General features: G+C 42.5%; 1 protein-coding gene across 1 annotated transcript; it reads right to left on the bottom strand.

The window, feature by feature from the left end:
- Positions 1-585: 585 nt before the first annotated feature.
- On the bottom strand, positions 586-27,538 carry arhgef25b (Rho guanine nucleotide exchange factor (GEF) 25b; the record flags this gene model as incomplete). Its single annotated transcript, XM_084543287.1, has 17 exons — positions 586-1,632; positions 3,281-3,403; positions 3,484-3,689; positions 3,768-3,948; positions 4,038-4,229; positions 4,330-4,407; positions 5,144-5,194; positions 5,835-5,927; positions 6,018-6,107; positions 6,813-6,882; positions 7,500-7,603; positions 7,687-7,753; positions 8,304-8,431; positions 12,798-12,896; positions 13,001-13,323; positions 25,875-25,980; positions 27,476-27,538. The coding sequence occupies 17 exons, from the start codon at positions 27,536-27,538 to the stop codon at positions 1,531-1,533; spliced, it is 2,076 nt and encodes a 691-aa protein (XP_084399413.1). The 3' UTR covers positions 586-1,530.

The raw sequence follows: 27,538 nt of genomic DNA, 5'->3' as shown, positions 1-27,538 counted from the left end.
ACAGAGTCCAGACCTTAACCCCATTGAGAATCTCTGGGATGTGCTGGAGAAGGCTTTGTGCAGTGGTCAGACTCTCCCATCATCAATACAAGATCTTGGTGAAAAATGAATGCAACACTGGATGGAAATAAATCTGGTGACATTGCAGAAGCTTATGGAAACAATGCCACAGAGAATGTGTGCTGTAATCAAAGCTAAAGGCGGTCTGATAGGTGAAATGCATTAATATGAGAATAAATTTGTTTTCTATCTTTTAATGGGTCACATATCGGTGGTTAGCACTGATGCCCCACAGCAAGAAGGTCCCGGGTTCTAATCCACCATGGGCCGACTGGGCCTTTCTGTGTGGAGTTTGCATGTTCTCCCTGTGTCTGTGTGGGTTCTCTCCAGGTACTCCAGCTTCCTCCCTCCGTCCAAAGACATGCTTGTTAGGTTAAAAAATTGTCTGTAGGTGTACATGTGAGTGTGAATGGTGAATATTGGTGGTCAAGCAGGTTGATCTCATGGTTTCCTGCAAAAGTGAGGCTGCAGTCTCCAAGAAATCCACTTTCACTGTGTTTCTGTGGGTCTATTTATAAATATAACACAGTACACCAGGAACGTGCATGGATTAATTAACTGGCGAACCGGGCAGAGGCTGCATGTGGCACTGGAGCCAGAGGCCTGGGCTTGAAATGAAGGAAAACAGACCAAACAGTGGCATAATTTCTCTTTATTTCTACGTGTGCATCGGGACACCACAGGTTTTTATTGATATGCTCCCACACACACACACACACACACACACACACACACTCACACGAGTATTTACATTCAAGATGACAATGACAGATGAGCACCTCGGTTTAATCTTTGTTCCCTTTTTCCTCTTTCTGCTTGATTATGTCGCGGGCCTTGTGTGAGTTTGCAAATGTGTTCGGTCCAGATAACACTGACAATGACAGGGTGAAAATAGCCCAGCAAACGGAAAGCACGGCTATTTGTTAATCTGTGGGAGAAACAAAACGCACAGATACACACACACACACACACACACACACAGGTCGTATGGATTCAGGTCCCGGGGGTGGAAGTGGAAACTTATAGTCGCTCAGAGCTTTAAAGGGTTCGGTGGTTTGAGTTTTTGCCTCTTGGGATTTGAGATGTCTGTTCTCAGCTGGGGGAATAAAGTGGAATTTGGTCCCTTATGAAAAATATTACGCGTTACAAAAATATCTATCAAGGAATTTTTAGTGGAAAGAGTAAGAAACGTAGACATTTATACCATGAAGCACAGTCTCAGTGGTAACTTTCATATTTTCCACACGCTCCATCTCATCTCTGTCCATCTGCAGTTATACAATAGGTTCATAAGCACGCACATTCAAATTTACACAATCAAACCACTATAATTATTTAACAACCAAATTCCAAACAAGCCTGCACCATAATTATAAAGGATGGATATCTGAGACGTAACGTGAAGACTTCTGTACAGGAGTGAAACAATCTGGCGCTGGCGGAGCTCTCAGACTCCTCGGGGGTGAATCCTCACTGCTCCGTCTCCTTGAGCTGGTCCAGGTTGTTTCCTCTGTGTGGCGAATAAGTCCCAGCGTCACTGAATGTGATCGTCTGGAAACCTGAAGTTACACCCTGAGAGAAAGAGATCAGTAAATTATGTTTGTTTCTATTATGTTTCTCGTCTGAGGTCTGAAAAGTTAAAAGAAAATAATGACGTTAAAAAGAAGTTAAACATGTTGCAGGAATTGGTTTGTTTTACTTGTTTTGACCAGTAGGAGGCAGCAAAACAAGCTGCGAAGGTTAAACGTTTAATTAATAGTCATTTGAATGATTGTATGTGTATCAGGCATAACATTATGACCACCTTGTATCTCCAAAACAGTTGTGACTCATCAGAGAATGGACATGGGCCTTCTGAGGGTGTCCTGTGGTGTCTGGTAACACAATGGTGTTAGTGGGGGGGCCTTTGAGGGGAGGGGCCTCTGTGGATCATCCCACAGATACTTGATCAGTTTGGGATCTAGTGAATTTGGAGGCCAGGTCAACACCTTGTGCTGTTCTTCATGTTTTTTTAGTTGTTCCTAAAGTGTTTTTGTGTGTGTGTCTGTGTCAGGCTGCATCCTGCTGGGGATGGCTGCTGCCATCAAGGAGTGTCATTGCTATGGGGTGGGGGTGTCTGGTCTGGTCTAGGTGGGTGCTACATGTCTAAGTAACATCCACACTAAAAGTTTCCCAGCAGAACACTGAATTGTCACAAGATGGTCAATGTTATTTACTTCTCCTGTCAGTGGTCATAATGTTGTGGCTGAATATTTTTGGTACATATCTTTTTTTTTTTTTTTGCACCTCATAAAATATTGAAACTTCATGCTCCTATTTGAACGTGACTGGTAACACATTTAATATTGTGAAACTGTTTGATAACAAAAACGGAGCAAGAAAAGTGTGAGGACGGCCAAACAACAAGACCAGTCTCAGCTCGTAGGAAACCCGTCTGTGCTCTTGTGCATCCAAAGCACAATGGAAGCGCTGCTGATCCGAAAACACAAAGAGGCAGCGGAGAGGACAACTTAGTGGAACCGGGCCAGATCAGCACGACGAATAAGAGAACTGTGATCGGACCATTTCCTCCTGTTGGTGGAAGCCTGATAAAACAGCAGGTCAGTGAGTTTTCCATAAACTGGAAGACGGAGTGACACGGGCGGCAGGTTAGGGCGAACAGGTTTGTAAACCCACACAGAAACAAAAACAGGATATTTCACAAAGGCAACCAGAGAGAGTCATTTCCCTTCATCGACGGTGATCATGACAACAAACAGATAACAGCTCCAACAAATCTGAAGTGACCCATTTAAAATCTCTGTAATCATTTACAACCAGAGAAACAAGACAGCAGCGAGGGGAGAAGTTTAACCAATAAAGGTCAGCAGGAATATTAATAGTTATTAAGTTGCTGTTTAAAGGTTTGGTTCATGCAAACCTGATAAAAACAGGATTTTAAAAATGTCATTAGTAACGTCTCAGCTCTGAAGCATTATTATCTAAACTTATTAAGACTCTGTCTCCCTCAAACCATTTGTTCAGTGTTGTAAGAACCAAAAGCAGAACAGGCTTCACATGAACATATCAGACATTAATGACGGTGTGTAAGATGTGCATTGAAAGATGCTCCAAGGTGAATGAAATCCTTAAAGCCTGATGTTAATACTGAGCATCTGACAACCTTCCTCCTCCTCCTCCTCCTCCTCCTCCCTGTATGTGTAACAGAAGACTGCTGTACCTGCAGGACGTGATGGCTGCACGGCTGCAAACAGCTGGACGTCCCACAGTCGTGTCTCAGCTGCTGGTGTGAAGAAAGCGGTGTGAGAGCGGCTTGAGGCGTCGGAGCACAAGGGTTAGAAACCTTTGAACAGAGAGAGAAACAAAGCGGTGTGAGTGGGATGCGTGCTTGTACACAGATATGACGGTGACTGTTGTACGTACAGCCTTGGAGGCCGGGCTGTGCAGGACTGAATGCAGAGAGGGCAGGGAGGTGTTGTACGACAGCAGGCAGGGCTGCTGACGTCTCTCCATGGAGGCTGAGGAGTGAGGCCGGAGGCCAGAAGCCAGCACAGCTGGAGACTTCATGTTCCTTCCCAGGCTGTTTGAGTTGCTTTCCCTGCGTTGGTACTCTATAGGAGACTGAAGGGCTGCAGTGGACAGGAAGACATGTCACATTACTCACACACCAAGCTGTTGAACCTCATTGAAAAACTAAGCCCTGATACCATTAAGGAAGTTCCTCTGTGTCTCTAGGATCTGGACCACGTCATTGAGCCAGGCTTGCTGTATTTCCGGAGATGATGCGTGCATGATGAAGCGCGTCACGCTGCTGTCGGTCCCCCTGGAGGTCAGGACCAGACAGCATGGATCCTCCTCAGAGTGTTCCTCCACACCCAAGCAGCTGACCTGCAGAGGACAGAGCGCTCACGTTAAACATTAAAGGGGTGGGGGGGCGATGACAACAAAGGTATATTAAAATGCAGTCTCACTCTTACCTTGATGCTGTTTTTGAAAGTGTACCCTGGCAGAGAGAAGCCTTTTTTCTTATCAATCGGCTCACTAAAGATGACCAGCTGCTCAAACAGGAAGACCCGCCGCTCCCTGGCTTTGGACAGGAAGCCGCTTTCCTGTTCGCTGACAGAGAAGGTATCCTGCTGGAGCAGCTTCCCCTGAGCTGTGATTTTCCCCTGAGGCGGCGAGTGAGTCACAGAAACAAAGAACACAGGTTAACTGGGGATATGCGTCTCATTTGTTATGAAACCAGTAAAACTAAATGAGTAACAGTACCTCAAAACCCTGGAGTCGTCCCACATTCATCATATCGTTGCAGCGTTTTGGCACAAAACACATCACCTCCACTGCTTTCTGATCGACCAAAGACAAACAGCAAAGCAAAGTCAAAGTATGACAGATGCTATAGCCACCGAGCCTGTCCTTAGCTAACACTGCTATCTGCTCATGGTTAACGCTGTGAACACGTCTATTTCAACCCAAACTATCATCTTTTCCTAAACAAAGCTGATCACTTGAAATATAAAAACTAACAAACTCAATACTCCAGTCACATCCTTATGTTAGATACCAGCCTTGTCACTCCTCATGCTACCTCTGCTAACTTTCTAATAGTTGGTGCAAGAGAGAGCACCTCACATGTATGAGGAGGTCTTTTTTTGCAGCTCTGACTGTAAATAGCCGTATATAGCTGCTGTGGGACTATTTTCTCCAGCGTGCAAATAGAAACTCTGTAGAGCAGCGGTGTCAACTCTGGCCCATGGGATGAATTTGCAAAAAAGAAAAAAACAAAGGAGGAGAAAAAGAAGACGGAGAAAGGGGACGAGGAGCTGGACAAGAAGAGGGAAGTGTAGAAGGAGGAGGAGGAAGATGAATGAAGAGAGAAAAGAGGATGAAAAGAAGGAGATGCTGAAAGAGGAGAAGAAGGAGAATGAAAAGTAATATATAACATGTCCACACTAAGAGTCGTGGACATATTATTATGCTTTTATGTTTCTGGGCCAGCTCCGTTTGAGCTCAAACTGGTCCGTGTGTGGCCCCCCGTGAATTAAAATGAGTTGGACACCCCTGCTGTAGAAGTACTTAATACCTGAAGCTCCTCAACATCCCTCCCAGCTTTGCTGTAGTGCTTCAGGAAGTCCTGGATGGGGAAAGAGAGAGCGGTTAGGGACAGTGTTTTGTAAATTATTTTGAATCGTTTTAAGAAAGAAGAGGAAGAAGAAAATAAGAAAATATTTAAGAGGTTAATTTATTAAGCTTTGCAGTTTTGTTTAGGCTAAGTTCCTGATGTCTTCATATTCCTTGGTAGCTATGGTTAGCTGCTGAGCGGGACATACAAGCCAGCAGCGTTAGGTTAGCTTATGTTTCACAGTGTTTGAATTATCCTCTGCTGCTGAGTGGGCCTACAAGCCAGCAGCATTTACTTAGTTTATTTAGATTGTAGGTTAAGCTAGCCAGTAGCATTTGGTTAGCTTATATTTCACAAGGTTTGAGTTAGCGTCTGCTGCTGAGCGGGCCATACAAGCCAGCAGCATTTACTTATTTAGATTGTAGGTTAAGCGTCACATTATATGACTGTAGGATTGTTAGGGTTTCTCAGCTGGACAGGGCCTCTAAATGTGTTTTGCCTGGGATTTTGGCACAAGGGATTGTAACATCTAATCCTGTGTATTAACGAATGTTAAGCTTTGCACTTTCTGAATCAAACATGTAACAAATCATGAACACATACCAGTGGCAGGAATACAATCATTTATTAAAAAATGAATAAATAAAACTACCTTTAACAGCAGCTGATACTTCATGATCCTCTGAACGGGTTTGATGAGCAGATCATTGAGCTGCAGCCTGTGACCCAGCTGCTGCCTCAGCTCCTGTCAAGAGACCAAAAGTAAAAGACCCGTTGCTTTCGAGGGTTCAGAGAAAACAAGTCATACTCCAAAAGGATAAAGCTGGGCTCTCACCTCAAAGTAGGTCTCGATGTACTCGGAGACAATGTGCTCCGACTTGGGTTTGTTCTGGCAGTAAACCACGTACATGTGAAGACGTCGCTCCTGGTGAGGTTGACAGAGAGCAAAGATTGATTGGACGGACAGAGAAGGAACGTTTGTCTCTGGACCAGTTCCTTCTGAGTTTTTGAGTTGTACATCTGAGAAGGAAACTTGCTTCATTAAATAAAAGAGCGGTTTAATTCCCTGTGGCTTGATTAGCCATGCAACACTACGATGATGGAAGCGGGTTGGGAGCTGAAAAAGTTGCATCAAATCAAAATATTCCCGCTGTAACGACACAGAGTTTTCACCATCTATGGTTTGATGTTTTATGACACAGAAACACAGTGACTCAAGTGGCTTCTTAAAAGTCTTCCCGCTTATCAGCTGGTTCGTGGAAATCTGTTTTCAATTTGACACCAGATGTTTTTCCAGAGTAAAACAGCTAAATAAGACGGGGTGAAGAGTTTTCATAGAACTCGGAGAGCCGCAGACTCAGTTCATTTTCACACACAGCCTGGTCCCCGCGGAGCATCTTTAACACCCATTTCCGGTTTTGAGAGCCCTTCAGTTCGAGACCTTTTATCCCGCAGCTGCACCTGCTGATCTACAAACTGATTTACAGAAATAAAAACACATCTGCACGACGGCGCGTCGAAGCCTTAAGATTGAGGAGGGTGGGGGTGAGACAAGAGACAAACACGCAGAGATAAAAAAAAAAAAGAAACGTCTCATTAACACTTGCTGCTCGCTGACATTCAGACTCACATGTTTGATGAAGAGCTCAGCCAGGCTGTCCGGATCGCCCACACATTTCTCCAGCTCTCCCAGGAAATAACTGTGGCACATGAAGCAGAGAAGGTCAGGTGGGAACAGTCATCACAGACGAATTAAAAAACACACACTCAGAGAGGCAGGAAACAAACAGCTGCAGGGGGACGTGACACATAGTGAACCAGCACGAAACACGAGGAGCTCAGGAACAAGAATTAGAGTAAATTCCGCACCGATCAGCCACAACATTATGACCACTGACAGGAGAAGTGAATAACATTGACTATTCTGTGACAATTCAAAGTCCTGCTGGGAAACTTTTGTACCTGGCACAGACACACACACAAAAAAACGCTTTAGGAACAACTAAAAAAAAACATGAAGAACAGCACAAGGTGTTGACCTGGCCTCTAAATTCTCTAGATCCCAAACTGATCAAGTATCTGTGGGACGATCCACAGAGGCCCCTCCCCTCAAAGCTCCCCCCCACTAACAACATCCTGTAACCAGACACCACAGGACACCCTCAGAAGGTCCATGTCCATTCTCTGACGAGTCACAACTGTTTTGGAGGCACAAGAGGGGACCTACACAATATTAGGAAGGTGGTCATAATGTTATGCCTGATTGGTGTAAAAGATTGTTGAGAGACAGAGGAGGGGTTTTAAGTTGCCGACTCACTCCTTATGCCAGTCGTAGATCTGGTGGATGTTTCCAAACACAATCCTGTCCTTCCCTCTCATGTCCTCAGGAACCCCCTGACTGGACATCGTGGACATGTAGCCCTATACAAACACACACATTGTGAGATGCTGATTTCCTCGTATGAATAAATGTCATTAAATTGTTGACATGAGACATAGAGTACCTGCACAATGAGTCCAAGATCTTCAACATACAACCTCTCCGTCTCTATGAGCTCTGTCAGAACGTATCTGAGAGAGAAGAACGGATATTACAAAACAGGACAAACAAAACAATGAATAATTCATTTGCAGTTTGGCAAAACAAAACCAGAAATGCTGAGGGAATAGTTTTACGTCTCTGGAAATCTGCAGGTATACCTGATGGTTGATACCACTCTCATGTCTGTGTGCTACATATGACGCTGGGAGACAGTTAGCTTAGTTTAGACATGAAACGGGGGGATTTAATTTCATTCATTCATTTTGTGTAGCCGCTTGTCCTCTGGAGAGTCGTGGGGGACTGCGGAGAGGTGGGGTCCACCCTGGACAGGTCTCCAGTCTATCTCAGGGCTAACACAGAGAGACAGACAACCATTCACACTCTACGGCCAATTTAGAACCTTCTTGCTGTGAGGCGTCAGATTTTGTCACCTCTGACGTTTCTAAAGGTTTTAGGATCTAAGATGAGCAGACAGTCAGAGAGTGGTTTCAGTCCTCTCATCAGCTCTCTCTTGGAGACCCAATTAGTGCATTTCTGAGATGTCTGAACTGCTCTTTTAAGGTCGAGCTCAACACTTACATGCTCTTCTCTAAGGCAATGTTTCTCTCTTCTTCACTGTCCACCGCAGCAGACCACTGGCTGGCCGAGTCGTCCGTCACCGTGCAGCTGTCGTCTCCTTGGAGAGTGTTGATGCTGGATTTTTGGCTCTAAAAAGACACAACACACACCGTTCGGTATAAGCGTCCGCATGTTGTGTAAGAGGAGACAGAGCCTGTGTGAATGTCAAACAGAGCGGTGATAAGCAACTGGTAGTATCACACTTTTTATCACACTCACGTTTTGAGATACCTTATTCGTTTTTGCACCTTTACAAATCTATTTCACTTAATTTCATTCATAGGCAAATATTGGATAGTTGTTACCCCACTACATTTATTGGTAATATTAAGAGAAATTAACAAAGGCCCAAAAGGGTAAAATCATGAAATTTAATTTAATGTTTAAAACGTAAAATGTTATTTTATTATTTTTCTCATTTTCTCTTTGTATTCATTTAATTTAAATTAATTAATTTAATTAAAAATCATAAAATTTAATTACTTTTTTTACAATCTTAATGTTTAAAACGTAAAATTTTATTTTATTATTTTTCTCATTTTGTCTTTGTATTAATTTAATTTAATTTAAATTCATTAATTTAACTAAAAATCATAAATTTAAAAATGTTTAAAAAGTAATTTATTTTATTAATTTATTTTATTATTTTCTCTTTGTATTTAATTTAAATTAATTTAATTTAAATTAATTAATTTAATTCTTCTTACCACAGTGGTGCATGTAATCCCCTTTTTCTCATCCCATTACTATCTGTCTGTCTTAATTATCCATTAAAGGCACAAAAAAGCCAAAAAGACAAGCTGCACCTACATAAAGACTATTCATTTTAACAACTAATAACATAATATACAGTATATGCTCATATATATACATATGTATAATATGACACTATCAGTATGAGTGACATTGATCTGCAGAACGCGTCATTACATTCTGGTGTACTTTTATGTAACTAGATTTTAGGAACCAACTGTATTTTTAGATTTGCTGTAATTGTATTTAATTAAATAAATCATCTGATGCAAATAATTATGGTTCTTCTGCAGCATCTCTCGACCCAGTCAGCACTTTTCCGAGAGGAACTCATCAGTCGGGCAATTTTAAGTAACCTGAGAGCAACAAGTACTTTTTTTTTTTCCACTATGCGGGCTGAGGAGGCAGAGAGGACGGTTAATTATAAGCAGCTTGTCAAGTCATATAACAGAGAGGAGGGTAGCTGACCGAGGCACGGCGAGTTGTTATATATTCCCAGTCCTCACCTAAAAGCAGTATAATCTAATGTGAATTTGACTGTAATCCTCTTGACATACTGTAGTCTCAACACATTTTGTCCTCTGCTGCTGTGCACCAGACCCTTAATCCGTCTGTTGGAATCAGTGCATATTAGACCAACAAATATGCACTTTCTGTTTAACTTGGGTTGACTGAGTTGACTGCTTACATCCTCACAGGGCAGACGTCCTGCCTATGAAAACAGTCTGGGGCTGATTCAACCTTCATCTCCTCTCTCTGGGTTTTAATCCACTAGTGGGCGGATGTAAGGACGAAGAACCTATCGCTCGGCTGATGCTCTAAAACGCTTCTGTTCTTATTTGTTTTCTTGCAAAAAGTTGATGAAAATTAAAAGATTGCTAAGAAAAAAAATAAAAAATACGTAGCTGGTGGTAACATCCACTTAGCATAGCTTAGCATAAAGACTGGGAACAGATAACCAAGCTCTTTCCAAACAACTAGCACCTCTAATAGGTAGCTATAGCAACGGCGACAGTGCAGACCCTACGCAGACCCTAAAGGCTCTTTTAAAGTACTGCGGGACATTGACGCCGTAACCTACGCACTCTGTAACAACGCCACCCAAACGCTAGTCGGCGCTGTGTCTTGTTTACCAGTCGGGTTAATTTTTGTTTCTACTTCCTGCTTCACTTTCAACAAAGGCGACTGAAACTTTCGCCGAAGATGAGTCATACAGATGTTTCTATCTCCAAATCAATCAATTTGAAAATTGGGGAGATGGAGAAGCAGACGGAAATACTAAAGCGGAAACACTCTACTACCAAGCAGACCAATCACAGCTCCTCTTGTGGTCTGCGCGTAGTTACGTTTCTGGGGAGGTGCACGTCAGCTACGGCGTCATAGGCGGCTTAGACTTCTGCGTCTATATGACGGCGTAGCTGCGGCATTTGCAGAGTCTAGCGCCACAGCTGCTTCTACATCTCTGCAATTTTCGAATTGATTGTTTTGGATCAATACAGATGGAACACATCGAGGAAAGGTTAACTGAGGAGGTTCAGGGATACAAACATTTGTACGACCTGCGAAAGTTTCAGTCGCCATTGTTGAGAGTGAAGCAGGAAGTAGAAACAAAAATGAACCCGACTGGCAAAAAAGACACAGCGCCGACTAGTGTTTGGGAGGCGTTGTTACAGAGCGAACCAGACCGACGAGCGCACAAGTACAAATGGCTCACACCTATGTAACCTACGTACGTAGCCTACGCCGGCTATGCCCACAGAGCTACACAAGAGCCTTAAAACTTACTAAATCACACTAAACAAACAACATCTAACACTCAGCAATAACAAAAATACCAAATATGTCTGAATAAAGTGTTTAGGAGTGAATATAAATATGTGTCTAAAAGCACCATTGAACTACTAAGGGCTGAAAATGAAGACAGTCATTTATCAAGCTAAAATGATGGGATTATTCAAACCGTTGAAAAAATTATCTTATCTCTTCTGTGGCGCTTTTGAAACTTGAGTCTGTCATCGTTGGGAGGACTGTCCAACATCCTCAGGCCTCTTCTTCTTCATCTAATTTTGGCTTCTTGCACCCATCACCCCCCGCCCCCCCAAGCCCTGACCCCGATTCAGAACGTTAAAAGACTACTTGGCTAGTTGATTACTTCCAGATGCTGTCTACAAAAGCCCACAGGACAGATTCCACGCCACTCACTTGCAAAGATTGCTCGGTGCGGTGTAGGGTTACTAGAAGAAGTTGTACGTGTGTGTGTGTGTGTGTGTGTGTGTGAGAGAGCGTACTCATGAAATATGCAGAAAACGTTTTTATTCGGCACAATTTGTGGAAGTCAGCTGGTGTGTGCAAATAAAAGCCCCTTTCAAATGGTAACAGAACTGAGCAGGATGTAGAGGAGTGTGTGTGTGTGTGTGTGTGTGTGTCTGCTTCTAGTGCATGGTTAGAGTGTGAGTTGTGACTTTATATCGTTTGTGTTCAGTCATTTATTATTAGCTATGAGATCTGAATTACTAAAGGGTTCAATGATGAGAAAATGGTCTACTGAGGAGGGGGAGGACCAAGACTTTGCTGGTGGGAGTGAATTTGACTTAAACTTCCTCTATAAAGTTAATATCAGGAAAACCGACCACACGATACAACCTGTCATTTCACATTATTCCATTTTGTTTTCCCAACTTCCATTGTATCTTGGGAAGTAAAGTTCAGTTGTTAATATTTAAATAGTCCACACCAATCAGGCATAACATTGTGACCACCTTCCTGATATTGTGTAGGTCTCCCTTGTGCCTCCAAAACAGTTGTGACTCATCAGAGAATGGACATGGGCCTTCTGAGGGTGTCCTGTGGCCTTTGAGGGGAGGGGCCTCTGTGGATCATCCCACAGATACTTGATCAGTTTGGGATCTAGTGAATTTGGAGGCCAGGTCAACACCTTGTGCTGTTCTTCATGTTCTTGTTTTTTAGTTGTTCCTAAAGTGTTTTTGTGTGTGTGTCTGCATCAGGCTGCATCCTGCTGGGGATGGCTGCTGCCATCAAGGAGTGTCATTGCTATGGGGTGGGGGTGCCTGGTCTGGTCTAGGTGGGTGCTACATGTCTAAGTAACATCCACATGAATGAATGCCAGGTCCAAAAGTTTCCCAGCAGAACACTGAGTTGTCCCAAGATGGTCAATGTTATTTACTTTTCTTGTCCTGTCAGTGGTCATAATGTTGTGGCTGATCAGTGTAACAATATGGCAAAAAAATGCCTTTAAAAATAGAATCTTGTTCAAGTATTTGTCACACTAGGCTAAATATGCTGTAAAGTTAATATCCAGCAGCATTCAGGTTGACTCAGACGTGTCTTTGTAGCCTGGTAGTAAATCCACTCGTACAGTTTGTGGCAGCGGCACAATCTGTAGCTGAGATTGACAAACATCCACTGTATGCAAACGAAACATTATTGTGTCCGCTCACTGTGTCTCTGTGGGCGTTTAATCCACCTTTAATCCTGATCTATTTTTGGCCTCTAATTGATATGAGTGAATCTTAAAAGTGTGTTACTGCCAGGATTAAACCACTGTAAAAGGCAGCTGGATTTGCAAACCGTTTCCAGTGATGACGTCTAAGATGCTTCTTTGTATAAGAAACCATGTTGTGCATCAGGAATGAATATCTGGTGTTGATAATGAATAGAAGTATTAGATAGATTAGACATTACTAGACTCTCTCTTCCTTGCAGGAGGTCAGTTAAGTATCCCTGACAGGACGGTTGTGAAGGGGAATGAGCTGCTGGACTCAACAGGGAATCTTTCCACCCCTGTAAACAAAAAATAATAAATATTAACCATTAGGAACGAGCATATCATTACGTGTTATCTCAGCATTGAACATGAAGCTCGTATTTCTTCCTTTAAGTCTCACCGTGTCTCCAGAGGGGAGGATGGTGTAGTTATTGTGCACTTCCATAGGGCTTTGCTGAGCCTCGCTGGGGGAAAGGAGCACTGGGGGCTGCCTCCCGTCCGACCTGCACATCTGCTTCTCGACTTTCCCCGCTCCGCTTCTGGCATCGGCGCTCAGCTTGCGGACGGGATTGGTGAGCCATTTCTTCAGGGCGCTGACAGGGTGCCGTGGTCCTCCGGATGAGGAGTGGGAGCAGGGGCTGGAGCTGCCAGAGGGCTGGTGGGGCACAGGGCCCACGGATGGGGCGATGCTGCCGTCACTGCCCGCCACAGAGTACGACTCTGCTGCACACAAACAGAGACGGGGGGAAAGGGTTGGGGATTAAGCGCAGCAGCTAATTGTGGGGTATATCCTCTCAGGTCAGATGTTGCAGACATTTTTCTGCACAAAAATGTTGTTCAATTTCCTGTGTTGAGCCCGAACTGTAACTTTAGTAGCTGCAGCTACTGTACAGGCTGCTTCTAAATCATTATAAACACAAAAATGACTCCGTTCTCACAGGGAAAATAAATATACACTGGACCTAACTGGAAATTTTACTCCTGTAATTTAACTACTGTACGTACCAAACCAAAGATAAAAAACTGCTCAAATGAATCCTGAAGAAAAGCTTAAAATAAAGCAACATAGCACTCTAGATTCAGGTTCAGCAAATTCTTATTCTTTTAAAAGTAAAAGGTTCTCTTAATGCAGCACAATGACTCCTGTCAGTGTTTATTATGTCTTTTATCATTAGATTATTCATTTTAATGGTTAATGCATTTATTTTTAATGCATTAAACAGTGTTTTTATGTTGTAGCTAATTTTGAAACTGTCATTTATTTTACTGCAAGTTAGTTTCATGCACTTTATCATTTATATTTGACCCTGAATGAACATTTTTCTCCTTCACTTAACAAAAGACAAGTTTTAAGTTGGTGGAACTTGTATGAGACTGTGAATGTGATCCCTGCTGCGGTGAATGCAAAGTGTCGCAGCTACAACTCATGTTTCACCCGTCGCACGTTTTCAGATACGATCTGAAGAGATTAAAGCTTTTTTTTATTTGTCCCAACTTGAATTTGGGTATTTTGGATAAAGTGACGTAAAGTCTGCCTCTGAGTCTGAACTGAACCACCCTCACCCTACAACTCAGCTGTACCGGAGATGACAACTGTTTATACCACAGCTGGATCTTGTTTCCAGCTTTAAACCTCTCGACTATATGGAAACCGGCACCTAAAACCTCAGCCGCGCTGTTTAAATTAACGTTTCGCTCCGTTTTTGCTGATCGAGTCTTTCAGGAGCGCCCCATTTTGTCATTTTGGACTATTCCCAGAAGCCACTATTCCCTGTCAGCACATTTATGTAAGCTGTAATCATAATAACAAGCTTTCAAGAAGCCAGTGGAAATCTGGGTCAGCCATTCGCCAAAAACGGTCTGATGCAGCCATTAAACAAGACACCATATTGACAGTAAAATACCAAACGATGTGTTTTTCTTCCTGCTCCATTTCAGCTCAACTTTCATTTTAGCAGGGACGAGCCAAATGTCCCGCAAATACAAAATGACACAAATATTCAGTTAATACATTTAGCTGTCGGTCCGATATTAAGATGTATATCCTACAAAACAATGTACACTTTAAAAAAAAAAAGAGTAGTTAATAAATTCCTTGTCTGTCGCTTATGCAGTGAGCAACACAAACTAATTCATGTAACGGGACGATTTGGAGAGAACGGAGGAGGGATGGGTTAGATGTGGATGACTGTGTCTGTGCAGCGGTCCCTGGAGGGAGGGATGAACTGGTGAACGGTGGAAATAATTTACCATTTTAGGAAAGTAGAGGAAATAACAATTGAGAGTGATGTGAAATGTGAGCACTGAAAGAGAAGAAGAAGAAGAAGGAGAAATGAGAGCAGCACATCTGCAACACATAAAAATCACTCTGGCAGCTGTGTGAGGTTGTGATGATGATGATCTGAGTCCTAATGCTGACAGTGACAATGCTAACATGCTGTTGTTTATCAGCCGTCCTATAGATTCTAGATTCATCCTGCATTAGCGTGTTAGCATGCTAACATTCATGCAAAGCACACAGCTGCAACATTCTGGTCATGAATGAGAGAACAGACGAGGGACCAGTAATCTTATTATGGTTCCTCCCGAGGCGACGTGAAGAACCAGAGGTTGTCACATGATGCCTGAAATAAAAAACAGTCTGTCCAGTAGTTTTCAGGTGAGGTCTTTGTGTAGGCTTTTAAAAACTTGTGTTTGTATGAATATGGTTATGAACATACACTGACCAGGCATAACATTATGACCACCTTCCTAATATTGTGTAGGTCTCCCTTGTGCCTCCAAAACAGTTGTGACTCATCAGAGAATGGACATGGGCCTTCTGAGGGTGTCCTGTGGTGTCTGGGAACACAGTGTTGTTAGTGGGGGGCCTTTGACGGGGAGGGGCCTACGTGGATCATCCCACAGATACTTAATCAGTTTTGGATCTAGTCAATTTGGAGGCCAGGTCAACACCTTGTGCTGTTCTTCATGTTTTTTTTAGTTGTTCCTAAAGCGTTTTTGTGTGTGTGTCTGTGTCAGGCTGCATCCTGCTGGGGATGGCTGCTGCCATCAAGGAGTGTCATTGCTATGGGGTGGGGGTGCCTGGTCTGGTCTAGGTGGGTGCTACATGTCTAAGTAACATCCACACCAATGAATGCTAGGTCCAGAAGTTTCCCAGCAGAACATTGAGTTGTCACAAGATGGTCAATGTTATTTACTTCTAACGTCAGTGGTCATAATGTTATGCCTGATCGGTGTATCTCTACAACTACAACACATACAGCACAAAACAGAATCTAATAGAATTATTTGTTTCTAACAGATGAAAACATACAGTATACCCACACACTGGATGTTAGTCAGCCATCTGGCCTCTTTGTTTTCTTTAATCTATCAAGGTCAGGCCACGTAGAAATACTTCCATCAACCACCTCACCATCTGTTGAAGAGTGCGTACACCTTACTGCAGGTTTTTTTTTTTCTGCAAATACACCAGCCTTTTCTCAGAACTGAGCCCTAATGGAGCGCAGTGGTCACCATGACATCCATGTCAGTGGCGAGCTGAGCGACTCGGGCTTGTCATGTTTGTTTGAAGCCATTATGTAATGTGTCATTTTCCCACGGAGCAACAGCTGGACCACCATGCGGACCATAGGGAGTGTCAGAACTGCACACAACCACGCGCACTCTGGGTGTATCCTCGCGTGCACTAGCTATGGACAGAAGACTGATAACTAACATTCTTATATTTTCTATCACTTTTTCTTTTTTTGGCAAAGTGGCTCAGAAACACACCACACAAGCGGATAGAAAAAAGATGACAGTAAATGGGACCAAAACATTAGTAAGAGGTCAATCTCTGCAGCACTAATCCTGTCTGTTGCAGCGAGCTCTGGCAACACTGTACTTCACAGTCTGAAGGTAACAGATCAGACTGTGTAGTCCTAGAGTAGCTTTGAAGTCTGAGATTCAATGTTCTGCTGGGAAACTTCCGGACCTGACTTTCATGTGGATGTTACTTAGACATGTAGCACCCACCTAGACCAGACCAGGTACCCCCACCCCATAGCAATGACACTCCTTGATGGCAGCAGCCCTCCCCAGCAGGATGCAGCCTGACACAGGCACACACACAAAAACGCTTTAGGAACAACTAAAAAAAAAACATGAAGAACAGCACAAGGTTGTTGACCTGGCCTCCAAATTCACTAGATCCCAAACTGATCAAGTATCTGTGGGATGATCCACAGAGGCCCCTCCCCTCAAAGGCCCCCCACTAACAACATTTTGTTCCCAGACACCACAGGACACCCTCAGAAGGCCCATGTCCATTCTCTGATGAGTCACCACAAGGGAGACCTACACAATATTAGGAAGGTGGTCATAATGTTATGCCTGACTGTCGTAAATAAGAACTGATTCACAGATTGAATTTGTTTTAAAATTTAATCCTGGCTTCATATTTTAGTCATAATGATTAATTTATACGACATGAAATGAAAAGTTTATTAGAGCCTGCGTGTTCACGATGGAGCGAGCGTTTCATTCGTGACCTACTTCACTCTCTCTCTCTTTTAATCCAGATGATTGAGGGACAGTTAACGACTAAACCCTGTAAATGGTCTGCAGGAATTATTGAGCCACTTCAACATCATGACAACACGCCAAGTCTAAGCATGATTAAAGCTTTGGGCATGTTACATGTCAGGCCTTCATTTGTGTGTCACACGAAGGAGCTGGTTACTGTCTACGATTGACATCATGTTCATCGCTGTACCACCAAAACTATACCGTATGTCAGCACCTATTGTGTCGTCTACTTCCACTCACTTCTATGCAGGTGGGTGACATATAGATGAAAGTAGAAACACACACATAAATACGTCATCTTCCTTGAGGCACGTTAAAGGTGATGAGTGTTTTTTAATCCAGAATTATACAATCTGTATAACCCCTCTGTTTTATTTAAGGATCCGTCTGTAAACAAAAATGTGACATGCATGCTGCTTCCTCTCCTTTTGTTGCTGTAAATATGATTAGTTTCCTAACACCTGTCAGTGATGGTGCAAATTGAGGATGATTCATAGGGTGTAAATTACATTTTTGCATGTCTAACATGACGGGAGTGTAGTTGATAAGTCTAAAAGGGGATCACTTTGGACACGGGCCCGCTCTCTATTTATAAATGCTGCAGCTTCTTGTGCAGCTGACAGCTTTTACTTCAGTTCCATAACTGCCTCGCAAATGACAAAGCTCCTTCAACCACCCCGTACTTCCCGGTGTCATTCACTTAAACATACCGCTGGCTCGACATGCTGTTGTCAAAGCTATGTGCTATCCACTGGCCAGCTATCACTGCTATGTAATCATCTCCAAAACATCCTCATGGTCTACTCCATCTCCTCTTCTCTTACTGAAGATCTGGTTATGGTCTAGTCTGGATTCGGAGTAAGAAGATATGAGTGCATTGTATCTTGGGAAGTAAAGTTCAGGCTTCCCAGCAGAACACTGAATTGTCACAAGATGGACAATGCTAGTCACTTCTCCTGTCATAATGGTCATAATGTTGTGGCTGATCGTTGTATGTGTTAACTAGTGAGCTTTGGTCAGCATGTTTAATGAAGAAAGCTAGAGAGGCTGTTTAGGTCTGTATCATCTTTAAGCTAACTTGGCATCAACCCAACTTTGTTGCTAAATTTTTTTTATTTTATTTTATTTTTTAATTACTTCTATTATTTAATCTTTAATGTGCATTTTAATATAGACATGTAGGTTAACTGTGTTTCATACTTAATGATTACAATGCATGCATCAAAGCACGAAAAGAGCTCCAAATAAACGCGCCTTGCCTGAGAGATGAGTGAGTTTTCAGTGTCTGCAGATCGTTTCTCTTTCCGCAGGGACGCGTCACGTGTAATTGTGTGATCACACGCTTCAGTGCAAATCAGACGAAGATCAAGCAGCCAAGGGGCTCAGAGACAGTGTTCCAGCAAAACAAACAACCACCAAACACAAAAGTGCAAGATGTCTGAGCTGATATGTGGGCCACTGTATATGTATGTGATCTGTGGAAAGAAACACTTTAGTGCTTGTTAGTCACTGTGTTTACTTCTTCACATACTGGAAGTGATGACCTCACACATACTGGTGTACTAATGGACTATTACTCAGAGCAGCTCCTAAACCAGGGCGATAGATGTGTGATGACACAGTCAGACTGTTGGCCGGGATTTCAAGTAAATTTCCGAGCATGTTTCCCAAACACAAGACTTTATCTGGAGGTGTTTCTCTGTCTTTATAAATAGCTCTTGTACAATGGAACGAAAAACTCAGCGAGAGAGATCGCGGGATGATGAAGAAGGAGGAAGAGCATGTAATACATGGAATTTAAAGGAAAGGCCGTCTATCGTGTTTTTTCCGGCAACTTCAGAATCGAAAATGTACATAATAAGACACTGAGAGACTTTAAAATAGACAGCCGGTTCTTTCTTGACCAAGATTTCTTTCTATAAGCTCACCTTGTAAAAAAGAATGTAACCCAGAGGAAAAGTGCCAGATATGTTCTATTAAGCTCTGTGAACGGAGGTGAGAGGAAACAACAAAGCGCCGTTTTCATTTTCACTTTTCACATGTGTGTTTGCGGGGTCTGTCCCGGCAGTGCAGCTCGGGGAGAGGAACCGCTCTTTAATCACTCTGCGAACAACTGGAACAACGGGGGATTTAAAGGTAAAAGGGCAATAATGGGCCCATGTGTGCGCGTGAGCGTGTGCACGTTTGAGTGTGTGCATGTTTACTGCTGCTTTAGCTCTAGCGGTATTAGGGAAATCGCGTCCTGCACAGAACAGCGGACAAAAAACGCTTCTTGATATCTGACTCCCACCGCACCGGGATCCAAAAGACAAAGGTCTTACTGTAATACGCTAATGCTATCATCTCATAGTATTTAAAGTAATAGAAATCTTTTTAGTTTCTGTCGTGGCTTACTACCAAATATGGACCTGCAAAACTGGAGCGACAGGTGTAGTGAAAGGTTTGTTTTCAGGGGCCTGTGTCGTATCCAGCTACTATTAAATAACTCAATATGAATAAACACAAGGTATCAACCAGATGCAAATGGTTTCTGCAACTACACAAACAGTGGCTACTACATACTGGTGATAATAAGAAATAAACCTTTAAATAAACCTGATGTCAAGCAGGTTTGTCACTTTAACATTTGAAAACAACAACTATCTGAACATCATTTAATGATATAATTCAATTAACTGCTTGTGGGATGAAGAATATGAAGAAGCTGAACTCAAACCTTTTACTGGCAGAAGATACTCAATCAAAGCTCTTTGGAACTTATTAAATACGACCCATCCGCTAACACGGAGGGGGCGGAGCTTATATGACCTGTACTGCAGCCAGCCACCAGGGGGAGCTCTACTTGCTTTGGCTTCACCGTCGTCCATCTTTATTTACAGTCTATGCTTTTGAATAACAAATAGAGTATACTGCCACCTGCTGTTATGAAGAGTTATTTCCTTTCACGCAGAATGTATGCGCTAAGCTGACTGTTGCCTTTGCGATGTCTTCAAGTGCAAATGTGAAGTGATGTGTTATGATAAAAAAAACAACACATTCACATGAACAGCACTTTACTCTGGACATTAACAGGCAATAATGGCTGCAGTGCATAAGATGTCAATATGTGTGTAAAGAACAGTGGATATATAGTGTGTCTGTATGAAAGTATGTGTGTCTGTGAATGTGTTAGGGTTAGGGTTAGGGCATCTTTATTCACTGAGTGACGGTGCACCTAAATTTTCGTTGTATGCTCAATACAATGAAAATAAAGAATCTTGAATGTTGAAGTCAGCCTTGGTTGCTCGTAGCTCTTTGTTTAAAACTAAATGTCTAAGCTAAGCATGTTAGCATCTTCTTCCAAACTAAAACGTGGTTTCCTTAAGCTACAGGAAACAAGCACTACAGAGAAAGTTTGCTGTGAGTTATGGAGGGCTACTGGAAAAGACGTCACGATGTCAAGCAAGAGGTGAAAACTTGTTACTAACTTAAGCAATACTTATTTCTCATCGTTCAGTTATGTGCTTCGTGAATCTTGTTTCTGTAGTTTAAAAACAATGGGACAGTGAGTCACTGTGTTTCCATGACTCTTGTAAGATATTATAATCCAGATGTGACTCTTATCTCTGAGATTTTGTGCCTGAACTGAATCAAATGTCTTTAGGTGTAAATATCCACAAACAGAACTCCAACAGCTTCATCTAATTCACCAAAGTAATAATCCACAACTTTTTATGTGCTCTATACCTCTACTGTAGAGTTCAAAGATCATCAGCAAAATAATACAATGCACACTCAATCTGAACACTAAAGCCAGTCGGCAGAAAGACTTAATATTAAGATGCTTAGCTAAATTATTTTTAGATTGGTGTGAACGTGTCATTGCATTTACTTTACACAACCGTCACTGGCACTCGCATACAAACTTAGCAGACCAACAGCTGCAACTGCCGTGAGGTAGCCTGACACCAACAATGAAGTGTGTAACAGCCATAGGCCTCGGCTGCTGGGGGATGATGCACTGAGCATATGTCCTCTACTCTATTCTCTCTTGCACTGAGCTCCTATCCTCTAATTTCTTACCTAAGTTCTTCTCTATTACTACTCATGCTCATGTGTTCTAGTACTGTATAGCATGTTAACAGCTGTGTGTCCCTTGTTGTACGCTTTAGTCGGATGCATGTTTACCTTGTTCCTCTTCTCTTTTCTTTCTAGCACCAAGCACGTATCCTCTAATTTTTTTTCTCTGTCACCAAGCGCCTGTCCTCTAATTTCTTCTCTGTTACTACTCATGTATTTGTGTCTTACTGCTGTCTAGCATGTAGCATGGTAACAGCTGTGTGTCAGTTGTACGCTTTAATCAGATGTATGTTTATCTCGTTCCTCCTGCTGCTATCTTCTCTTTGTGTTTTTTTTTCTGTCTCTACCCAGCCTGATTTAAGCAGATGGGTCCCTCCATATGATTTGGGTTCAGCTCGAGCTCTCTTCCTGTTTTTATTGCCGCCGTCGCCTTCATGCTTGCTCTGGAGGCTTCACGCCGGGTTTTGTAAAGCAGCTTTAATATTTAGCTATTGGTGAAGTGAAGGGAAGTTATATTAATCTCAGCCTTTTTTCCCCTAAATTTTGCATTGATCATAAAGTGCATATGTGTTGGGAAGCCTACTAAGATTCTCTCCATAGTTTTCTGGTACTAGATGCTGCTACTTGCCTACTATCACAGCTATGGAGACCTAGACTCAGTCGTAAATGTAGGAAATTATGATAAAAAATAACATCCTAAGAAAAGGTAAAAGTCCCAAGAATGAGCAGGTACATACCTCTGACTCTGACAAAACAGCAGCCACATTCTCTGAGTAGTTTTCTGAACAGGTGTTGACATCCACACCCTCGTTGGTGGTGACCCCCTCTCATGGTGATACACATCTGCCGCTAGACTCAAGACCATCAGAAGCAAGCATAGTGCTGGACCCACACACACACGCACACACACACACACACTATTCCTGCGGTAATCCCCTCAGGAAAGAGTGTACAGAGAGCTCCACGGTCATATTCCAAATCTGTTGCTATCCCATGGCTTTGAACGACAAACGAGCGGGAACATTAGAGAGAGACGACCCCCCGTCTCCGGCTCACCAGCCTCTCTGCGCGGCGAGATAGTGGGCAAAGATTATGAGAGGGACCAAAAAGTAAGTGAGGGAGGGACGGAGAGGCAGGGAAGGGGAGGGGCTGTGATGAGGGGAGGGGAGGACAGGGGACATGCTGGACTGCTGCGCCAGCATCTGTTTCCCAGCCCCTCCTCTCACTCCTCTCCCCCTCCCCTTCTGTTCCCTCTCCCTTTCCTTCTTCACTCACACCTTCCTTCCTCATCAGCTTCCTAGTGTTTGCCTTTGGTTGTTTTTTTTATTTAAAAAGCAATAATTTGAAACCCCAACCCCAATACACACTGAACACTGACCCACTTAAAGGCACAGCTATACACACTTAATACATTTTGACAATTAAATATAACTTGCATGTTATAATTGAGGTACTTTATAAATTATTTGGAAATGTTGTATGTTGTACTGTGTGTGTGTGTGTGTGTGTGTGTGCTGCTCTTGTGTCTTCTTTGTGTGTATTGATAGACTTAGATAGACTTCATTCATCCACAAGGGAAATTGCTTGGTCACAGTAGCTCTATTGCACATACAAAATAAATGAATGAATAAAAAAAACAATAATGATCACTCCTGAAGACAAACAGTAAAAGAAATAGGCGTAAAAATTAAAATTAAAATTGCCCTGCCATAGACTGCTGACCTGCAGAGGACAAGCGGTTACAGAAGATTAATGAAAGATGATAATGAAAGAATAAAAATAATGATATAAATACAATATAACAGTATAAGCAACGTCTATTTTTAGCTGTTTTTTTTACCCTTTTACATTTGCCCCTTGGGGACAAATTAAATAAAACTCTGGTATAAAACTCTAAACAAAACAAAGTTGCAACAAAGCAGCTTGACTCGTTTGAGGTTTCCAACTGTTCTGACTGCGTCTGCATCAAAGCGGGACCACAATTATCCACTGAGTGTTTGTACGTCTTCAAGAAGCCTCAATCAAGTCCAGCCGCCGTGTTGTTTTGTATATACAGCGATGTGGTCGACTGGGTCTTCACAGATGATGAATCCTAAAGACGCTGGTGAATGCTCTCATTTCTCTGGCATCATGAGGGTAACATTTGTGTAAATGTTTTGGAAACTTTTGGAATCAGGATGAATGGCAATAGCTTTGGAGATCTCAGAAATGGTAAATGGTCAAAGTACTTTTCTACCTTACTGATACTCTCACGCTTTCGCCGTGTGACACACGGTTTTGCCTGTTTTCACACGCACTCACGCCACACATCCAATTTCTCACGCAAAAAAAAAAAAAATCCGATCTTGGTCCGAGACTCTTCCGTTCCTTTTTAAACTCCACGACGGTAGATGGCGCTGATGAGCGCCCCTGAACCTTTGCGCTGCGCTACACCTGCAGTGCACCCCTTTACTATCTATGCCTGCACCCCGAAGTAGACAGTAGAATAGATACAGAGACCGCCAAGACAGCAGGAGAAACCAGAAACTACTTTGAGAAGTCTGATAAAGAAGAGAATCTGAGCTGAGACTAGGCCAGTATAACCATGCACACAGATCAGAGACAATGACTTTACCCAGTTTCTGATCTGCATCTGATACTGATTATGCCTCATTTTAGCTATTTTTGTAATGCATTCATCCGTTTTATTGCTTGAAAAAGTTGTACTGTTTAAGCACTTTATTTTTTGCACTTTATTTGTCTCTGATGGACCATGTGGTGGGAGACTTTGAATGAAGAATAATGTCCCTCCCTAACTAATCTTGTGTCATTTTTGGCTGAACATAAAGCATTAAGTGCTCTTAAGAATACAATTATTGACAACATAGGTTAGGTTTTAGTTTAGAATTAGTTTAATACCATTTTAATCAAAATATCAATCAACCTACCTAGGTCAAATCTTAAACACTGATCTATGAATAAGGCTTTATTGTCATTTAGGCACACCGATAGTTTTCTGGTTGAATGTTCGGCTCAAGTCTACAGACTAAGACCTACAAGTCTTGATGCCAAACATGAATCAGAATAAGTTCAGGTATTGCACATCTTTAGCAGACCGCCCAAAAATCCACTAGAATGCTGGAAACCACACATACTTAATCCAAAATGTCCTGGGGGTGGACCTTCAGCTATGTCTGCTTCACAGAATGTAACCAATATTGTCCATCTTCAGTGGGCTGCTCCTATCAACAGCTTTGGACCTCCCAAACCACCAGAATGCAGGGTACAACATGGGTACAACATCAAATTAATTCCAATTATCTTATATCTGAGCCACCAATTTGTGTGACTGCATGCACGGCATAATTTTGGTCACCCACGACAAAATCTCACTCCAAGGTTTTTTGAAAAGTTGGCAGGTATGCTGATAACGGTGACTTAAAATGTTTCTACTTCAGCCATGTGCACTCACCAACATTAGCAGAAGGTGTTCAAAGGATCAAACCTGTCAAACCTGCTTTACCAACACTGGTTGAACACAGGTTTAAATGTTAAAAAAATCTATCCAATAATCTAAACAAACAGAAATGAATCAATCCTTATGAACATGCAACATGAGAAAATGGAAAACATAAAACCAGCTAAATCTGTTAGCATGCTGAAGTTAGCATTAAGCTCACATCTCCATTGTGCTGCAGAGCCACTGCTGTTTTCCTTCTGCACATCTGAGCTAAATTATTCACACCTGCAAGTGCAACACAAGTGCAGGCCTTTAACACGCTGTGCATGCTGTCACAAGTCCCATTAACACACAGCTGGCTGCAGATGTGTGCCAACTTTGTGTATGTTTAGTGAAGACAAAAAAATCCGAAGTGAAGTGTGAAACAACAATAATGTTAATCCTGCTGTCTAGCAGTTTGTCAGTAAATAACAATCACAGCAGCTCTGACTCGCAGGTCACCAGATAAAACAGGTAATCAAACCCCTTCTTGAATCGTTAGACAGCGTTCTCCTCCCCTCTGTAATCACAGCTACTAAAAGCATTTCCTCTTCTGTGGAAAAACCAACACGTGGAAACGCCCCACACCCGGCAGACCGAGCTGGCAGGGCATGGAAGCAGACCGGTTTAATCTCAAAGCCAAGATTAAGTATTCATGACAAGATGATCTCCTGAGCACAGCTGTCCAGGCTCGTGGCAGCCGGCAGTGTGTGTGTGTGTGATTCAGGGAGATTTATGCATAAACTCATACGAACCCCAAACATGGTCAGAGAAGAAGAAAAACAAAAAAATGTGTCTGTAACTACTGTTTCTATGTATGTATATACTATACATGCACATACGTAGTTTCACACATGCATACTTTATATGGACATTCACATCATCGGCTGACCATCGAGGACAGATTACAGCTCTTAGTCGTCATGTTAAGCTTTTAAAAACTCAAGTGATGATCTCTCTGAGCGGAGCAGCACTGATCTCTGCACAATGTTGGATTACTATATGTTTACGGATGTGTATGTAAGCATGCACAATCCTTATTAGTCAATAATTAATCACTAGAACATGGTAATGTGTGCACTGGTGAGCCTGCCACGTAGCTCGCCGCTCTGGGTGATACTATATAAGAGGTGCCAGCAGATTCATTCAACGCAGTGTGTGCTACCTTTGCTTCCTGCAGCCAAACTGGACTTCCTGGTCCACTTCACCTGTGTCCTGACGTCCTGATTGTTCTCCTCTGACAACAGCTTCTCTCTGCCGGTGTCTGAAATCTTAGAAACGAGACACATACGTGGGTGAGTGACTCTAGAGGAAGAAAAATAATAATGGTTGTTTTTTTAAAACAGAAATAAAAACATGTATTTGAGTTCTTATGTTGTAAAGTGTGCGCATATGTGTTTATGTTGCTGAGGTTTTTTTTCCCGGTCACACACGGTACTCCCCCAGAGGAGTGTAGTCTGGGAGCTGCTTTTTTTTCTCCCCCCTTCTCCTCTTGTTTTTCTTCCCCTTTTCCTCCCCCCACTATTGCAATTTCCCCATTGCGGGACTAATACAGGTTCTCTTATTCTTATTCTTATTATCTGATGTACATGATCAGCCACATCATTAAAACCACTGACAGGAGAAGTAAATAACGTTGATCATCTTGTGACAATTCAGTGTTCTGCTGGGAAACTTTTGGATCTGGCCCACCCCATAGCACTGACACTCCTTGATGGCAGCAGACATCTCCAGCAGGATGCAGCCTGACACAGACACACACACAGAAACACTTTGGGAACAACTAAAAAAAAAATAAAAAATCATACATCCTGTTACCAGACAGCACAGGACACCCTCAGAAGGCCCATGTCCACTCTCTGATGAGTCACAACTGTTTTGGAGACACTAGAGAGACCTACAGACTATCAGGAAGGTGGTCATAATGTTACGCCTGATCGGTGTATATTTATACGTCTTAGATTCAGCAGTAGATAGGGGACAGCAAAACAGAAAAAAGCGACTGAGCTAATTATACCACTTAGTGGGTATCCCTCTCTGCTTCACCCCCTCTCTCTCTATCTCCCCTCCTCTGTCCTGCTTATTTTTTAAGTGCTTCCTTATCTTATCTATGGAATTTCTCTGAGAGGACTAAACTGAACGGGAGACTGCAGAGCATCAAATCCTCGGGTCAAAGAGATCGGTTTCGAAGGAATAAGCCAGGTCACTTCCACAGCTTATACCAATAAGTCTACTGGATCCAGTAGTAGAGATGTAGTGGAGAAGAATTCTACATGTTTTTTTTTTAAATTTGGGCTGCGCGTTTCTGCTTTGTGCATTCACAAAATCGGAAACGCTGTCATTAAAAAACAGCGGCAGAGTTTTGTCAGCGGACTGGCTAAAGAGTTTTGACCTTTGTTGCTCACAAAAAAATCACAAATTACATGAAAATAATCCTCAGATTATGTGGTCAGTAGAGAGGAGGGTTGTGGTGTTTATATTATCATGGACGAAATTCACTCATTTTCATTCTGAATCGATCTCAGATGAACTCATCCTTTGCATTTATTTTACACTGCAGAGATTTGAGCCACTGACACAACTAAACGCACACAGATGCTTTATCAGGAACTCAGTATTCTTACTTTTCGGTGTCTTCTTGATATTAAACACGCATAATTTACATTTCACATGAATTCAGCTTTTGTGTTTCTGTTTGATCATTAAGAAGAGCCCAAGTTGTTAACTGACAAACGTATGTTAGCGTCATGCACCAGAGGAACTCACTTTATAAACTCTGTATCCCAGAAGTTGTTCGGTCCTACCGTGCACTTTTCCCAAAGTCTTCAT

The sequence above is a fragment of the Chelon labrosus genome (genome assembly GCF_963514085.1).
Source record: "Chelon labrosus genome assembly, chromosome: 4".
Classification (NCBI taxonomy): domain Eukaryota; kingdom Metazoa; phylum Chordata; class Actinopteri; order Mugiliformes; family Mugilidae; genus Chelon; species Chelon labrosus.
The sequence above is the reverse complement of the archived record's forward strand: the minus strand, read 5'-3'. Positions and strand labels throughout refer to the sequence as shown.